Source organism: Acanthopagrus latus, chromosome 6, assembly GCF_904848185.1.
Source record: "Acanthopagrus latus isolate v.2019 chromosome 6, fAcaLat1.1, whole genome shotgun sequence".
NCBI classification, from domain to species: Eukaryota; Metazoa; Chordata; class Actinopteri; order Spariformes; family Sparidae; genus Acanthopagrus; species Acanthopagrus latus.
The window spans coordinates 6278375-6296107 of NC_051044.1; the positions used below are offsets into that span (position 1 = coordinate 6278375).

The 17733-nt window shown below is 42.3% G+C and overlaps 2 protein-coding genes across 7 annotated transcripts in view; both read left to right on the plus strand.

Moving 5' to 3' along the window:
• On the plus strand, positions 1–3360 carry rpl22 (ribosomal protein L22). Its single transcript, XM_037100915.1, has 4 exons — positions 1–52; positions 492–602; positions 890–1014; positions 3182–3360. The coding sequence occupies exons 1-4, from the start codon at positions 41–43 to the stop codon at positions 3321–3323; spliced, it is 390 nt and encodes a 129-aa protein (XP_036956810.1). The 5' UTR covers positions 1–40; the 3' UTR covers positions 3324–3360.
• A 974-nt stretch (positions 3361–4334) lies between these two features.
• Positions 4335–17733, plus strand: part of chd5 (chromodomain helicase DNA binding protein 5) — a 48249-nt gene continuing 34850 nt past the window's right edge. For 2 of the 6 annotated variants that reach the window (XM_037102144.1, XM_037102145.1), the window contains exons 1-2: positions 4531–5039; positions 15097–15245. In XM_037102144.1, the coding sequence (XP_036958039.1) occupies positions 4973–5039; positions 15097–15245 (216 nt within the window). In that variant the 5' untranslated portion in view covers positions 4531–4972. Of the gene's footprint in view, positions 4457–4530; positions 5040–15096; positions 15246–17733 lie in introns of those variants that run through there. The other 4 variants (XM_037102147.1, XM_037102146.1, XM_037102143.1 and 1 more) reach the window with 3 other exon arrangements.

The following is a 17733-nucleotide window of genomic DNA, read 5'->3' on the forward strand; positions in this document are numbered from 1 at the left end:
GCGTAGCCTTTGCTCCTTCCTTTTGCTGAATGTGTCAGCCATGGCCCCGATAGTGAGTAGTAAAATGATCAAATAAACTGCACACAGACGATGTATTTTAGTTCGCCTTTTGCAGTCGCGGACTTTTATATAATCCGTGTACAGCAATATCGCTGCCACGGATGTTTTAGCCTGTTTTTTTCAAGCTTTGTTTACTGTTTATGCTAAAACCACGTTGGGCTAACTGCTAACGGCAATGCTAACGAAAGCTAGCACTAGCTTACGGGAAGCACCAGAAGCTATGAGTAGTAGGAAATCTGAAGGTTTTTGCTTAAGTGGTTTAACATACAGCCTGTGAACGATCACAGCTAATCACTTGTGATGTCTCGACACTATCTGTAGTATATGTTATATGCTTTAGAGACTTGTTTGTGCTGTTTTAAAGTAACATATGCTGTGATGGTTGTGTGTATGAGTTTGAGTAACCCAGTGTAACTTCATGTCTGTGCTAGAAGAAGCAGGTGGTCAGGAAGCAGGGTGGGAAGAGGAAGAAGCAGATCCTGAAGTTCACCCTGGACTGCACTCACCCTGTAGAGGATGGCATCATGGATGCAGCCAACTTTGTGAGTGGACAAATTCAGACATGTTTTGTGCAGCAGCTGTCAGAAACACTGCTGATCAATCCCAAATATAATGTTAGAGTCACTTCAGAGTAATGACTCAGAATCCAGTGAGGTTTTATTGGAAACGTAACAAAGATGTCGACCACAACGTGTCACCTGTCAGTGCTCATAGTGAACTCTTTACCTGTACATCTGTTACACTAATCGTTATGAAATCTTGAAATCTCTGCACTCTTTTCAGGGTGACACCTGCTGTGTGTGACTTGCTGTGTCCTCTGCACCTACAGGAGCAGTTTCTGCAGGAGCGCATTAAGGTGAACGGCAAAGCCGGCAACCTGGGCGGAGGTGTGGTGTCCATTGAAAGGAGCAAGAGTAAGATTGCAGTCAACTCTGAAGTTCCCTTCTCAAAGAGGTAAGAAACATAGTGCATCTCCCAGCTGACCTGTCAAGAAATATCAGGTGATAGAAAAGTGTTTTTTTTTTTTTCTCAGTTATTTTCTCGATCGTCATGCACTACTGTGGGAGAAGTTGAGCACTGAGCTTGAGATTTATGATTTAACATCCCTAACTGAATATATTTGAGTTCTACCTTCACCATAAATGTGATAAAGATGATAGAACCTGATTAGATGTTGTGGCTTCATGTGGAGTTCAACTTGGGAGAAGTCTGATCGGTAAAATTGCAGCCACAACCAATAGCAAAGGTGTGTGTGTGTGTGCACCAACAGATGAAGTCCCTCACCTGCATTCACATGTGTGACCTTACCCTAAAGTGTTTTCCGTTTGTACATTTAGCAACTACTTTGAACAAAATTGTGTGTGCAGTAATTGAATCAATGAGGTTTTGACTGAAGCTTTGTGGGAGTTTAAATGCTAAGTCAATATGGAGGTAATGAAAGGGAGATACACAAATCACTGCACTGAGGAGAGCATTTGTGAATGGACTGATGGACGGATACAAATTATTAATGGGCCGGTGTGGTCAACAGTATGGATCTTTACCAGGGCTTTTTATTTTTCATTTAAAGAGTTTTAATCAATTTTCATGGATGTAAGTAACACCAGGCCATTTTTGAGCTTCCCTTCACAGTGATGTTCAGCCATACAGTTGATTTTGGTTTTATTTTGAAGTTTTCTGAGGACTTTGCTGCATAAGATACAGTCGAACTGGCTTTTTGTTTTTGTCGCTCGAGCATTGAAGGATGTTTTCATCAAATACTACTTAATATTGAAGGAATAGTCAAAGATGAGGAAAATACACAGGCCTTTTCTCACATTGCCATTTTGAATTATCAAAGTGGGAAAAGTACAGGTGTCGCTAATAAATCAATGATGGCTCTTTTTTAATTCAGATTCATCAGTAAGCTGTGACAGTGTACAAGGACCGTGACGACAAAGCAGCAAAATGAAATTCAGCAATCACAACTTCTGTTTCTTACACTTGTGTTTTCTTGCAGTTGCATGTTAGTATGTCTTCTTTGAAACATGCTTGTTCCCAACACAGTCTGTGAATTATCAGGAGTGTCTTGGGCTTTTTTTTGGGTCTCTTGAGTTGAGTTGGAAAACAGGACAAATTAAACGTCATACTTTGTTTGCACACCACAGACGTCTATCTGTCTATCTGCCACCTGCCATAAATTATCTTATATTTGTCAACATTTCCCCAAACTAATTTAAAGTAAACACATGAACATTGATATTACATGATGTCATAAAAACATTTCAGTCTGTGCTTGGGACAACATGACCAGCAGAGGGGGACTCTACCACTTTAAATCTTTAACTCAGCACCTGATGTTAGGACTGTTAAAAGTCACTGGGAGATGTTGTGTGTAACCTCTGTGTTACATAGATCTGCCATGCCATTCTCAGATGGATTCAAAGTAGGGCAGGGCAATATATCTTTTATATCATTATTGTGCTATGAGACTTTAAATTGTCTTAGATTTTGGATAATATATTATGACATGGCAGTGTTGTCTATTCCTTTTTTTTAGATGTTGTATTACAGTAATGTCATGTAAGTTTCTAAACTCACCAGAGTGTTTTATTTGTTCTTATTCTTGTCTTTATCCAGTTAGTCATTATTTCCACATTACTGATGATTATTGAATATCACATTGGGTAAATATTTTGTGAAAGCATGAATAGTCATCCCTACAATAGTGGCACAAGATCAATATCAAGTTATTTGGTAAAACATATTGCGATGTGTCAGTCTGTCACCCTGTTTTAGCATTAATGAAGATATTCTGAGGCGGCCATATGTGTTAGCCCTAATTTTGAAGACATGTGAACCCAGGGTTTAGAAACAGCTTTGAAATGAGCCGTGTGCGCGTAATGATCCAAAATACAAATTCAAAACACTTGGCGCCCAGATTTTTGTAATTAAAATGTCTTGCATTCAGCCTGTTAGAAGCTTATCAGACTTGTCTTAACTGTCACAAGTTTCGTCCAAGTACATCAGAGGAGTTTGGACCTGCAAACTCTTTGCACCAGGTTCAAAGTGAATAGGAATAAGCTATAATAAATACAAGCGAGGTGCTGATGTTTTCCACATCATCCTCCATCTCTTTCAGGTATCTGAAATATCTTACCAAGAAGTATCTGAAGAAGAACAACCTCAGGGACTGGTTGCGGGTGGTGGCCAACACCAAGGAGAGCTACGAGCTGCGCTACTTCCAGATCAACCAGGACGAAGAGGAGGAGGAGGAAGACTAAACCTGACACCACTTTTTAATAAAAGTTCAAAGAGAGAGGAACGTCTGTGTTGTGTTTTTGGTGTTCAAACCAGAACCATGAATATAAGACTGTGTGCTTTGCTTTGTTGTGATATATATGCATATATTTTTAAACCATTATCTTCTAGATTTATAATTTAAAATAATCCATGTGTAGTGTTCAACTAATGGTGCAATTAAAGGGCCTACTCTTTGAGGTTGATCGATTGATTTTTGAGGCTCCAGCTCCTCAAGTACTCACACTTGGGGATCGTGGCTGGCCCGACCCACAATCCCAATGGGTCAGTATTTGACAGGTTGGGAATAAAACAAAACAAAACAAATTAGCATTTTCTTGATAATAGCACCTTTAACCAGCCATTTGAAGGATATTTTAATTTTGGGGTATTTTTATTTTGAATGTCTGCTTTGGTGCTCTGTGTGCAGAAATCAGTGCCAGCAAAGCTAATTACACGAACATAACATTTAAAAGATAATTGCATAATATTTAAAAGGAGGGGGGGGCGCTACAATAAATAAGCAGATTTTAATTATTTTTATTAGATCAAATGCGAAGAATTGCGGAGGGGAAAAAAAAAAAAAGATCCCCTGCGGCATTCATGTGCAGTCGGGACACTTGAGCTCTTGATTTGTGTATTTTGATAACATTGAGTGAACTCGTGTTCTCTCTGTGGGGGCATCCTGTGTTACAGCTGCGGTAACCTTGACAACAGTGAGACCACTGGCAAGTCAGCGTGCAGTCGTCAGGATGCCTTTTATTTATTTATTTATTTATTTATTTTTTTGTCTTTGGGGGGGTGGGAAGAAAAAGTGGGAAGTTTGGGAAATTAAGAAAAATATGGTGTGTTTTGTTTCTTAAATCGGACTCTGAACGTTAAATAACAAACCCAGAGATATTTTTTTTGTCCCCCCCATCAGAAGGAATATTGTCTTTCCCTTCAAGCCCGGCTCCATATTTAGAGTAAAGGTTGCGGGTGAACAGTGGGAGCAGCTGTGCCTGAAAGCAGCAGAAGTTTCGGTCTCCATTCTCCGGACTCGCACGAGGAAATGTGCAGGCGACGGGGCGCGCGAGAGTATCCGCCTGTTTTAGCGGCACATGGCGTTGCCCGCGCGGTGTGTTGCGTGTGTGTGCGTGAGTGTGTGTGCGTTTCTATTTTTTTTTTTTTTTTTGTCTCTGTCTCTCTCGCTCTCTCTCTCCTCACTACTAGTTAAAGTGGTAACTAGGGGAGCATGACTAACTAGTTGTGGGTGAAATTATGGGATGCATCGTCATGGCAACAGACCAGACGTCACAATCTGGGCATGTGTGTTCCATTTTTGTCTTTCTTATTTTTCAGACTGGAAGACCTGGATAGAGATCAGTGGAAATAATAATAATAATAATAATAAAAAAGATAAATGTTTTTTTATTGTATTTTTGTTTAAACTCCTGGAGAGGAAAAGCCAGAGTCGCTGCTTAATCTTTTTTTTTTTAATTTTTTTTTTCTTTTCTTTTTTTTTTTTTAATTTCACCACAGCGACGAATACATTTCTTTTTGGGTGAAGAAAGAGACTGGGCTGCGGCGTCTGGAGGGTTAACTTTCAGTATTCTCAGCCTAAAAGGGGTGTTTGGGGGGCTATGAGATAAAGATGCCGGGGTCGCTGAGTAATGAAGACGAGGGACAAGACGACATGGATTTTGAAGACGATATGCCAGGTGAGGGAAAAGGGGGGGAGGCGGGGTGTCCTTCAGATTATTTTTGCGCCGCTACGCCTTGAATGCGGGGAAAAGGGCTTGTCCTGCGTTCCTGAGACCAGAGAGGAGGCGGAGGAGGAGGGGTGGGGTGCAATAAGCAGAGTCATGCTATTATTTTTTGCACGACCTAGTGTCTTAAAGGTGGGAACGGTTTTTTTTAATTTATTTTTTTGGATGTGCCTCCGGCTGTCTTCACATCCAGCCTGGTGTTTTTTTTTTTGTTTTTTTTTTTTTAGATGGGGGTGGAGGGGTGCATGATGAAAACCCTGCTGCATGAATCTCCAGGCTGGTGGTGTTTTTTTTTTTTTTTTGTCTTTCACAGGCTTGCATGCGTGTACAAGTGAACGGCTTAAGTGCAACAAAAAAAAAAACACAACTTCGGTGTTTTAATAAGATGACAGTGTGGTCGGTGGTGCGTTTGCGTGCGCTGCGATAACGTGTGCATATGCTTTTAAGTAGAAATGGGCTACAGTGACAACATCCGTGTTGGGTTTTGTTCTGGATGATGCTGCTGCTGCTGCTGGTGCTGGTTCCACTTGTGATCAGGAGGCTGCTGCTCCAACTTTAAATGTTTTTGTGGCTCTGCATGGCCGCAGAGGTGTGAAAGCCACGTGTAGGCTACAGTAAACAGTGATTATCAAGTGTGTCCTGGTGCCTTCTGCTTTTTGGGGGAGGGATGGAGGGGAGGGGAGTTTGGGGGGGGGGGGGTCTCTGCTGGTGAGGACCACTGTCAGGTCACCAACACCCCCCTTCAGCTGTGGGTCGTGCACCACATTTCCCTGACATGCAGCCTATGCTTCTCATGGAGGCTCCACACAAGCCAAAATCTGTGTAATATTTCTTTCCCTGGCTGTAAAAAAAAAAAAAAAAATGAATCTGTCAACCAGTCTGGCAGCGAACCAAAGGTACTATAAATTACATTTTCTGCTTCTTAAAACTTGTTAAGGGCTAATCAAGGCACACAGGGGGGGTGTAAAGATCCTGCTAATTAATGACCTGCAAATGATGGTCATTTTGTTTTCTGGTGGTGGTTGGGTCTGTCCCTGCACCCTGTGATTTTGCTGGACTTAAAAGCTGTGATGGTGAAGCAGATAAAGCACCTGATTAGTTTGGGAAATCCCGGGTAGCGGTGTCACAATGTGCTGCTGCTGATGATAACTGAGATATTAGAAAAATAGACATTGATTTGATGGGGACAAAACAAACATGACACTATAGCGTGTTCCTCTTTGTTCGTCAGTTCTTCTATAGTTTGCTTTTCAGTATTTATTAAGTGTAATTGCTAACTTTGTGCTCGGCTCGGGCTGATGTTAGATATTATCGAATATTGTGATATTTGCCGCCCTACGCAATATTGTTCACAATAACCAATATTGAATAATGTGATTCTTCTCCTCAGAGGGACTGCTCAGACTGTGTTTTAATTTTTAATTTGAATTTATTACAGTTTTTGTGGGCCCTCCTGAAATTAGAGGGAAAGGAACCAGTGACAGTAACAGAGTAGCTGCATAGAACATCACAGGCTATTCTGGAGTGTTTGCAGTTCATTCTTTGCACTATTTAACATTTTGTTGTATGAAAGTGTTGTAAGTGAAAAGTAAATAAGTGAATAGCGTCTCAGTTCTCCCTCAGTGCTTTATTTAATCATACTTTACTACTGTTTAACATAAAAAACAAAGTACTTTATTGCATATTGTAACAAAACAAACAAACCTGAAGCATTAAAATAATCTCACCTGCCCCTGACAATGATATCATCTATGGCAGTATTTATATGGAACAATAATGTAAAATAACATTTTGGATATGGCCCAAGCCTGCATTGTACTCTCGCTCTCCACCTCCCTACACTCTTTATTTATTTGCCATAAAGCAGACAGTGAAAAGACGCAGTAACCGATAAAGCTAAAGGTAGTAAAGGCTGAATTTCTGTTATTGTTACAGCCGTCATCACAACCCTGCTGTTGTGTTCCCTAAAAATATCCTTTTCTAGTGTAAGATGAATTTTTTTTTTTTCTTGACTGGTGCATTGTGACTTCTGTTGCTCTGGTGTTGATCCGATAGATCAGCGGTGGTATTGGCTGTAGGGTATAGCTGCCATGCTCGCAGTCAGTGGGGCCGACCTCGTTGAAATCTACATCTGTCTGAGTCAAGCCAGCTCTGAAGAAGCGCTCGCGATCTGTTTCCTGGTCCTGTGTCAGAGGCTGAGTTGATGAAGGGTCCGAGAGTAGCCAGACATCTGTATGCCGCGGTGTCTGTTTGGCCAGTGCAGCCAAAAAAAAAAAAAAAAAAGATTCATTTTTCTTGTCTTCTCCTGGCTTTGAGCATCAGATGATTTGACGGTTTGATGTCTGGGGCAGGACTTTAAAGATGCTGATTTGCCCTCGTCTTCCCTTTCACATCACACCGAGGGGAGGTTTGATGGTTCTAACTGAAGATTGAGTGTGAAGGGAAAGTTGAGAGCGTAAAAATCCATTGCGGTGTTGTCTGTACACATCAGCCTGCTTCTCATTAACTGCTAACGAGTGATATAAGTGTTTTGGTCAAAATGAAGGTACTTCCTGGTTTGAGAGAAGGTAACAGCTGCAGTCATTAATCGATTAGTTGACTAATACTATATCAGTCAGCAGCTGGTGGGTTTGAGCGCATCTTTAAGAAAAGAAAGTCAAAATTCTGTTATTCCAGCTTCTTAAAGATGAATATTTTCTATTTCAACAAGACTCCTAGTGTGGTTTTTAAGGAGGTAGAGGTTTAGTTTACTGATGACCCCAATAATGTACTTCTCCCTTATTTTCACCAAATATTCTGTGCACTGATCTATGTATCTGCCTGTATCTCAGCTAGAGCTGCAGCAATTAATGACCTAGGTGTTGATTCATTGGTTTGAGTGATTCTCTGATTCCAGCTTCTTAAAATGTTAATATTTTCTGGTTTATTTACTCCTCTTTGACAGTAAACTGCATATCTTTGCGTTGTAGACAAAACAAGACACTGTGAAGACGTCATCTTGGGGCTTTTGGGAAACAATGATCACCATTTTCTGGCATTTCATAAACCAAACGACTAATCAGTTAATCGAGAAAGTAATCAGCAAAGAACGTAATCAGCAGTTGCAGCCCTGAGCTCTCCTCTGAAAAGGTACAAGACATTTTAGTGAGAAAACGATCAAAGTTAATGAATCATTTTCACACAACACCGTTGCCATGGTGCGGTTCTTTGTCATCTTTCATGCTTAAGGTCTTGAACCTCAGAAGCTGGTATATATATATATATATATATATATATATATATATATATATATATATATATATATATATATACTTTTTTTTTTTTTTTACCACTGTCACAACAAAGAATAGGTTGATTCCAGTATAGTTCACAGCATCGGCACATCATTATGTACCATTTCTAAGAAAATAAAATTTTCTTTGCCTTTTTCTTCACAAATACGCGCCGAGCGTTGTGGAATGAGCAGTATTAACGACGACGCCGTGCACATAAACCAACGTCTCATCCCGTGTATGCACTATTTTTTCGATTAAGCCAGACTTCTACGAGCAGGCTTGCATTGGAAGGTTTGAACAGCAGGGAGAGAGAAAGGCAGACAGAGAGAGGAGTGTGTCGAGCGGCTGAGGCATCATCTATGACTGCCAGCCATCGCCTGAGGGAGAACACGAGCACTGATGTGTGTCCCCAATAACCCAGGCGTTGGTTAAACACGTGGGAGAAAGGGTGAGGTGCAATTGATTATGGCAGGTGAGTGAAGATGTTTGAGCCGTAATCCAGTCTGAAAAACCAAAACGCTTTTCATGTGTCAGTCAAAATTACGCCTCGTCTGACTGCGATGTAATTTGGTATTTTTATGTTGTTGTCTGTAAACAAATCAAATGGACTGTACATTTGTGACTTATGAAGTCCCTTTGATACGACACACTGTGCTGAGAGGTGTATCAGAGTGAAGGGTACATGTGTTGAAAATCAATTGATCTACCAACATGAAACGCCATAATTTATAAGATAATCACGTCTTTGCTGTCTTTTTAAAATGTATCTTATACCACAGATGATATAATCTTCGTTTATTGTCATGTAAACAACAAATACGAAGGAGCAGTTGCTGGAATTCTTAGATGTCAGGCTGCCTCCGTCTGTGCTCTTACAGATATATAGTAATGGCACTCAGTAGAGCGTATACCTCCACCAAGGCCCAACAGTACCCTTTGATTCAATCAAGCCTGATCCAATATCAATTAACATATACATCTGGATGTTTATTTGGATCAAATTGTACTCACTCATAGATAGCAGCCACCCAAATATAGGACATTTTCATTATTCCTAGAGAAAACGTAAAAACTATAGACATGCTCATTTTTATGTTCATAATTGTATTTTGCGTTACTACAAGATTATTATTAACATGCTTTAATGCTAAAGAAAAACATCAGTTGTCTCATACTGTCCAGCGCTGCAGCATTGTATCCCCCCTCTGTCTGAAAGGCTCCTGTCTCTTTAAAAAAAAAAGACCAAGTCTCCTCTGATTGGTCAGCTCACACATGCCTGAACCAGCACCGCTAACAACAACAAAGCAGCTTTGCTGAATCACTTTTTACATGCCAAACTGGCCACAAAGCATAAATTATACAAATGTACGACTCTGTAACGTAGTGTGATGTCACTAAGTCACAGAATTGAAGGTGGGACTACTGACGAGGCGTTTCAGGAGCAGTGTTTTCTGTAGGAGAGAGGAGCTTCTGTAGGTGCAGACTTGACCTTTTTAACTTTTAAGATTGTTTTACATGCACAAGAAATGATTGAGGGAAAGGAACAAACAAAAAGGTCTCCTATAAGGAAAGAAAGAAAAATTCCTACATCTGTTTCTTTATCCGGATCTGCGCCTGAAGGTAATGGGTTCTATTCTGGACCACGACCCATCCTCCATCCAGATTTCGTGGAAATCCGTCTAGTGGTCTTTGCCAACCAACCAATAGACAGGAACAAAGAAAAATCGTACAACTGAAACAAAATCTTATAATAATCAAGACATTAAATAGTGCAGCAGCTAAAATACAGGAGTAGAATACAATAGAAACACAGGACAATAGAGTCAAATAATAAAATGTATAACCAGGAGGTGCAGTTACACAGTAAAATAATAAAAACAGATTGTCTGCGTATAAACACATGTGATCTGTTCAGATACTCTGAGACGTGATAGAGTCAAATCCTTTGTTTCGCTGCTGAAACAGGAAGCAGTTCTCAGACGGTTTACGACCTCCGTCAACGTGCGTCAAAGTGACAGACAAGGTCACAGCAATCAGATTTTTTTTTTCTTTTTTTCTTCCCCGGCATCAAGATGCTTCTATCTAATTAAAACGCAACAGTGTAGAAGCGTGTCCTGGGGGGGACTTGAGACCCTGAAATGCTATCCTATCACAGCCTTTATTTGTTGTGGCACATAAAGTGTCCTAATTCCCTTTGTCTCACTGCGGGTGCTTACACTGTCACAGATTGTTCCATTGTGTTTTCTGTTTTAATTGTTTTTGTTCTTCCCTAAAATTGAAAGATTATCATGGGCTTTTGTGTGCCTACAAATGTTATCCCCAATTGGAAAGGGGTCTATTTTTGGATCCCTCACTGTGAAAGTTGACACCATTTTTTCCTGCTGCGCGTGCACGAAGCCGGCGCATGAAAGATGCTTTTTTTTTTTTTTTTTTTTAAATGTGTGTTTGCAGATGAGCGCTGCAGCGTTCCAGTCCTCTTTTTTTTATTTTTTTTTTTTATATATCTGCTTTATAGACTGCACACATTACAATCTGCTGCATATATCGTCTGCAATAGATATGATTTTAATGATACTATTTGGGCTTCATCCCTCTTCATCACTTTGATGATAACATTTCCTAATAATAGTCCGTGGATGTCTTTGTCTGGAGGCGTTTTGAGGCCTCAGTTATAAGCACTTAATCAATGGGTAGAGGAAACCTATGGCTCTGTTTCTCCTCCTCCATGGCGAGCGATGCTGGGCAACATTAAGTGGGCATTTCCACATGGGGGCCAACACAGAAAGGGCTAATGTGCTTTCCAGTAAACTCGAGCCTCCTCACTGGGGAGTCGCTCGTGAATCTCCCTTCTAATGGGTCAGTCCGGCGGCCAAGCCCTTGCAGGAAGGTCAGGACTGTGTCTGTGCCATCCGTGCACACTTTACAGAGGGCTCGTTTGCCAAGAGGAGCTTTGGTCCTCTTTTCTGACAGAATCTGGTGCCAGACTTCCCTGTGCCACATGACTGAGCGACCTTCCCCCTCTTCCAACACCTGGCACAACCCGGTCCACTCAGCGAGCAGAAAGATTATCATTCCCCTGATGGGTTTCCCTCCGGGGACTTCACAGGCCATTTACTGTCGGCACTTCTCCGCTAAAACACTGACATCTTTCTTTTGGTCAATATATTCTATTGCTGGCACCAGTCTTTCTATAAAAGAGACACAATACTGAGAGACTTTGCACAATTTGTAATATTATATACTCAATATTTAAGTCTGTTGCACCTGTGAGGCTGCGCTTAGGGCTCAGCAGTGCTTTGAGCTAAAGGCTAAAATCAGCATGCTAAGACACAACGACACGCTCATGTTTAGCATCTGTTCACCCTCTAGGTTCAGTGTGTTAGCATGAGGGATGGCGGAGTACTCCATTACATGTATCTGTGTCACTGTATCCATGGCTGTACTCAGAATGGGTGTGGCTTAAACTGACAGTGGGTGGTGCTTAAACTAGGACAAACACTCCCGCACACTGTTCACCTCAGTTTTAAGACCAGCGTTTTGGTACAGAGACCTCCATCATGTTAACTTAATAACCTTGATAGCGTACGCAAGTTTTTGTCCTGATCTTGTTGGACCTTGACCTTCACACCTGTCGATCCACAGGCGTGCAAAAGTTTTCCTCTGTGGTGCTTAAACTAGAAATGTATGGTTGAAATTGAGATGGATTTATCAGAATTTGCTATTATTTAAATATTTATTTGAAAACTGTTTACAGAGCAGCCTCACAATTGACCTTCAGATCTTCAGGTCAGCGTAATCAAGAGCCTATTGACGCGTTTCCACCAAAATTAGCAGGTTTACACAGGTTTTTTTTTTTTTTAACCCTATTCCCACTTTCCAACAGGCAAGACAAGCCTGTCTGTGATTTTTAGCTGAAGCGTTACTAATTATGGTGCTGAGGAAAAAAGTCAGAGGATCACCAAAGTAATTACAGCTCATCTTACAGGGGGCATGAATGTGTGTGCCAAATTTTCAGGACAATCCATTCAATATTTATTGCGGTAATTCACTCAGAGCTGATGTCAACTTCACGGTCGCCGTAGAGGAAAAGATACACGATCACCAACGTCATCAGGATTCATCATCTGGGAGGTTTGAATGTTTGTGTGACGTCACACGGTTTGTTACACAGAACCATCTGTGGTTCCATCTCTCGAGGAACTGATAATGTTGTATTCAAATGAACAGTCGCTTCTTCTTCTGGTCGTCACACCTAAACCCCGGCCGTAGCTGCCAGTGGTTCCTCATAGGGCGCTCAAGGTTATGTTGTCCCAATCCATCCGATAGATGTTGACATATTTCACAGGATAAGTGAAAAATGTGACCAGCCGTTGATGCGGGAAAGTCAAGAGAGTCATCAAAACCTGTACATGTCCTCTGGGGACCATGACAGCCTCATGGCAGTCCATCCGGCAGCTGCCCATCCATGACTCATGCGTATAATCAAGCCTGCATCAGTAACACCACACACCGCCACTGCCAGGTTTCAGTGATTTTTTTGTACAGAAAGCAGATCAAGGGGGACACACAGTCCAGCATCCTCTGCTGTATCTAACCAGTGATGTGTGGTCGGCCTGTCAGTCACAGTTCACTCGGAGAAAAGAAAAAGGGTAGCCGAGTGACGGACCGCGCGCCTCTCTGTGTAATCCAAGGCGGTTTCAATCTGCATCTGAGCCGTGTCATCATCTGCGAGTGTAAAAGAGAGATGCAAGGCTTCGCCGCGTTGCCATCGTGACTCGCCTGGCAGGCGGCTAACGTACATCTGAGACATAAAGCAGCTCCCCTGTTCGAGATCCTGGAGACACAAACTCAAGGCTTTATTTAGAAAGAGAAGAATAAAGCAGAGGAGCACATGAGGCCGTGTGTTTGTGTGTGAGGCAGGGAGGGAAAGAATGAGAAGACAAAGCAGAAAACAAAGAACACTCAGATAGATAGATAGATAGATAGATAGATAGATAGAATCACCACCAGAGAAAATTGCCATCATCCTCTCTATAAAAACATCGAGCACATAAATCACAACTTACCGCTGATTAGCGCTAAAAAAAAGGGGGGGGGGTGACACATTTCATTTGGTGGTCAAAGGAAACACAAGCGCCTGACACTGACACTGATTAAAGCTTTTTCAAAAAATCACTGGTGTGTATGTGTGGGTGTGTGTGTGTGTGGGTGTGTGTGCCTGGGTTACCTCCTGCTAGCTTTGCTAAATAGAGGATAAGTGGTTGGTGAGGTTTGTGCGTCTACTACACAGGAATCCCTCCTCCCCAATCTCTCACTCCAGCTACCCAGGGGAGTGGTAGACTGCAGGGCTAGTGTCGGCTGATTGACTCTGATACATGTGCTGCATATTTCATGCCCTCCAGTCTGTCTGCATGAGAGCGAGTGTGTGTGTGTGTGTGTGTGTGGGGGGGGACACGCCGATAGATAGACTGTAAGAGACGGAGAGACGGCCGCGGACGCCGAGGGAGGGAACAGAACGAGATCAGATCGACCTTTTACAGGAGGGGTTGCGTCCCATGCGTGTCCCCCCCCCCCACACACACACACACACTCCACCCCGTGTGTCTCTTTATTGTGATGTATTGTGGTGGGACTGTCTCTCTTCCTTTACTTACTCCTCTGTGACCCACTGTGGCATCAGTGGAGTCTGCTGCGCTCAGCAGTCAGCACGTTTGTACACAGCAGCTCTGAGACAGTACAGCTGACAACCAGCAGCAGGTCGCTTTGGTCCCAGCACGCATTAAAAGCAGGAAGATATGCTCAGTATACCTCAGTGGTCCTCCGGGGAGTTCCCATTTGCCGGCAGGGCAGGCACTCCATCTATTTGCGCGTTGACGGGTAGAGTTGATCCACACTCAATGATGTGTGATTATGAGCTTTATTTTTGCCAAGTGCTCCTGTTGGTCTGGCACTGAATCATCGTTTTTTATTTTCTCAAAACAGGCAGACGGACTTTTCAGCTCGCTGTGTTTTCTTATCTTAACAAGAGCTGCAACTGGCGATTATTTTCACTGTCGGTTAATCGGTTGATTATTTTTCTCAATTAATCAATTAGTCGTTTGGCCCATAACTTGTCAGAAAATTTAATTTAATTTTACTTGTACTTTTGATATTTTGATATTGCCAGGAATTGATACATTTAGTATCAAATACTTTTGTATGAGCCACAGTGTCTTTGCCAATTAGGGCTGCAACTAATGATTATTTTCAGTTAATTATCAATGAATCTGTAGATTAAATGTTGAAAAACTGCACACATAGTACAGTGCGATAGGGCTGCAAGTAGCAATACATATGTAAATATATAATGATATACATTATCATTAAATCTGCTGATTATTTTCAGGATTGATTGATTGTTTGGTCTTTAAAATAAGAAAAATAAATAAAAAAGTAAAGTCTTTTAATTTCTTCTTTTGTCCAAAATCCCCAAACTCTTTGTTTTTAATCAGAAATAATGAAAACACAAGACAACTCTTATATTTAAGAAGCTGGAAACAGCAAGTATTTGACATGTTCGCTTGAGAAGGTGACTAAAGTGATTAATTGATCATCAAAATAGCTGGTTTCATTGGACTAATTAACTCGGCGTTGCAGCTCTATTGTCTATTGAACTGGATGCCGACACACTGATAAAAGTACAGTGCACCACTTTTGTTTCTGATCAGATGATGTTTCTGTTTTTCTGCGTCTAGACGAGGATGATGAAGGTGAGCGCAACGCCGTTCCCCTCGCGCCCCTCGACAGCTTCTTCTCCGACGACTCCCTCAAACAACAAAAGAAGAAGAAGCCCAAAAAGATGAAAGAGGGGAAAATGCCCAAAGTTAAGAAGAGGAAAAAGGAGGTAAGCTGCAATTCACACTCGACGCCATCTGTCATGACCTCGGACACAACAGCTTGGCGGGCGTTTTGGCTCGAGCTGTGCCCCTGCATTCTCTGTTTTTTCGCAAACCATCGCTCTTTTGATGTCTCTGCGATCGGATCAAAGGTGTGTTTTGGCTGCCGGACGGCCCCTGTGATCTAAATGAGAGGCAGTGGACTGTCTCAGGCTTAGGGAGGTTTGGCAGCAGCGTCTCCGTCACTGCCAGTGTAAGCTGCGGGCAAGAAGGGCCAGTTTAGAGTGTAGATTTGTGCCTGTGGCGCCGGTGCTGATGGCCGAGACTGCAGGTCAGAAGTACAGTGATTGTGCCAGGCAGGCGGTGGGAGTCAGAGATGTGACGGAGCCGCTCTGACAGTTGAGTTTCTGGAGCTTTTAGTCACCAACGTTTGGACGACAGGTTTGAGTTGCTCATCACTCATTTCATTTAACCAGATCACTTGAGATCAAATTAGTGAATTACTGGTTTTATCAACAATGGACACTGAATACAAGTGATTATTATGGATACATAGTCCCGCTTTAAAGCTGTAAGTCTAACCTATCATATCATCAGACTGTGGTTAACGTGTTAGCAAATGATTATCACGTTGCAAACAAACTCCTGCACACTGTCTGACATGCAAAAATACTTTATTGATATGTTTCTGTGCATGATTGTAATCAGGCAGATGGTTTGGTAACCAATCACATTCCCCACATTGGTTGCACACTTGCAGCCGCTCCCTATTTAACCTGGTGCCTGATGAAGGTCAGGTACCGTGAACGTCACAAATAGATCTATTTTTGCAAGTTAGACAGTGTGCAGGAGTTTGCTTCCAACTTTTGGTCCACTTGCCCGTCTCCCATGGATCTAGCTCGTGTGCAAGATATTTCCCTGTTTTAAATTCAGAAGACAGAAAGCATCATTAGCAGTTTGAGTCAGAGCTGTGTGTTTTTTGGCCACCTAGCAAAACCAATACTCACTTTGTTGTGGTCTTTGGGACTGCCACACGCTTCCAAAGGTCATTTGTTTTGAAACTGCTCCGGTCGGAATACCTCCCATTAAACTAAGAACCCATTATGTCGGGTGACCTTCATCGTCATTGTAATAAACATGTGGCTGCAGGGTTCAACGTTAAAGGGATAGTTCGGGTCTTTTGAGGTGTCGTTGTTTGAGGTCCTTCTCCCGAGTCTGTGTCTTACCTGCAGTAGGTGACCGTCAGCTCTCCGCTGTCATGAATTATATATATATATATATATATACATATGTCCGTTTAAGTGTACGCTATGTTTTAAACATTTTTGTCCCTTTCATGTTGCCGTCAACCTGTCTTTTCCTTTGGCACTACATTCCCTCGACTGCACAGCGTCTTTATTCCTACACACAAGCATGTCAATTCCAAAACAAGGACACGGTGTGTCATAGAGGACAGCTAACATCCTCGCATATTGAACATTGTAACTCCTGTTCCCAGGATACTTGGAACTGTTCCGTTGCACTTCAGTTCATCAGCATCTTTCCTCAGCCCTCCATTTCCTCTCAAGAACTGCGCGCTGTGCAACTCTACAGGAGGAATCAATACAGCCCTGGGTTAATGTTGGGAAACGGCTGCAGTTTGGTGAGATTTAGACACCAAAGCTGCTCGGTTAGCTTCAGCAAAGATCACGGTTTGGGTTATATCAGTGAAGTTTGGGGCGTTTCCTGTTTGTTTTCGGAATAACAGGCTGACACGTGAGCTTTTGGTCCAGTGGAACTATGGAGAGCTGAAGTCACGCCCCTTCTAGTCGACGCTATGGGACCTTATTTCAGAAAAACTTTGCTCTACAATGTTAACTACCAAACAAAGCTTTTCTGAAATAAGGTCCCATGGAGCAAAGCTGAAGGGGCGGGACTTTGGCTCTGTTTTGGGGATTTTGGAGTAATGTTTGGTAGCAACAGGAACAGGGCAGCTTTGTCTCCATCCACTTCACCCACGTGATCACCAGCTAGTCTACAACTTTGTCTACATACTGTCTGGTGATGTAGAAGTAGCGTGCAGCGGATTGACCGGAGCAACATCTCCCTACCATGGCTGGAAACGAGGTTAACGCGAGCTGGATTTGCAGACTGGCGTTACACCAAATGATGTGACAAATTTCCCCCAACCATCCCTCCGACTCATCTGAACTGAAGCGCCAAGCCCAGGGCGGGTCTGACTTTGTCACAAGACATCCCGTCAAGACAAAAACTTCCTAATCAGGTCACAGGATCTGAGGAGTTGCAGAACTTGGTGTAACACCAGAAAAACCACCAGACAGTAAGCTGGGTGACGACTGTCAGTGGTATTTACTGTTATGAACACCTTTTACCTTACACATGCCAATTTGACCCACTGTTTCCAGCTCTGAGGAGAACAAAGACGTAGAGATGTCTCGTCCACCTTGACGTTTCCCCGACAATCAAAACCGTAAGAATGTTTTTTTTTTTGCAGTG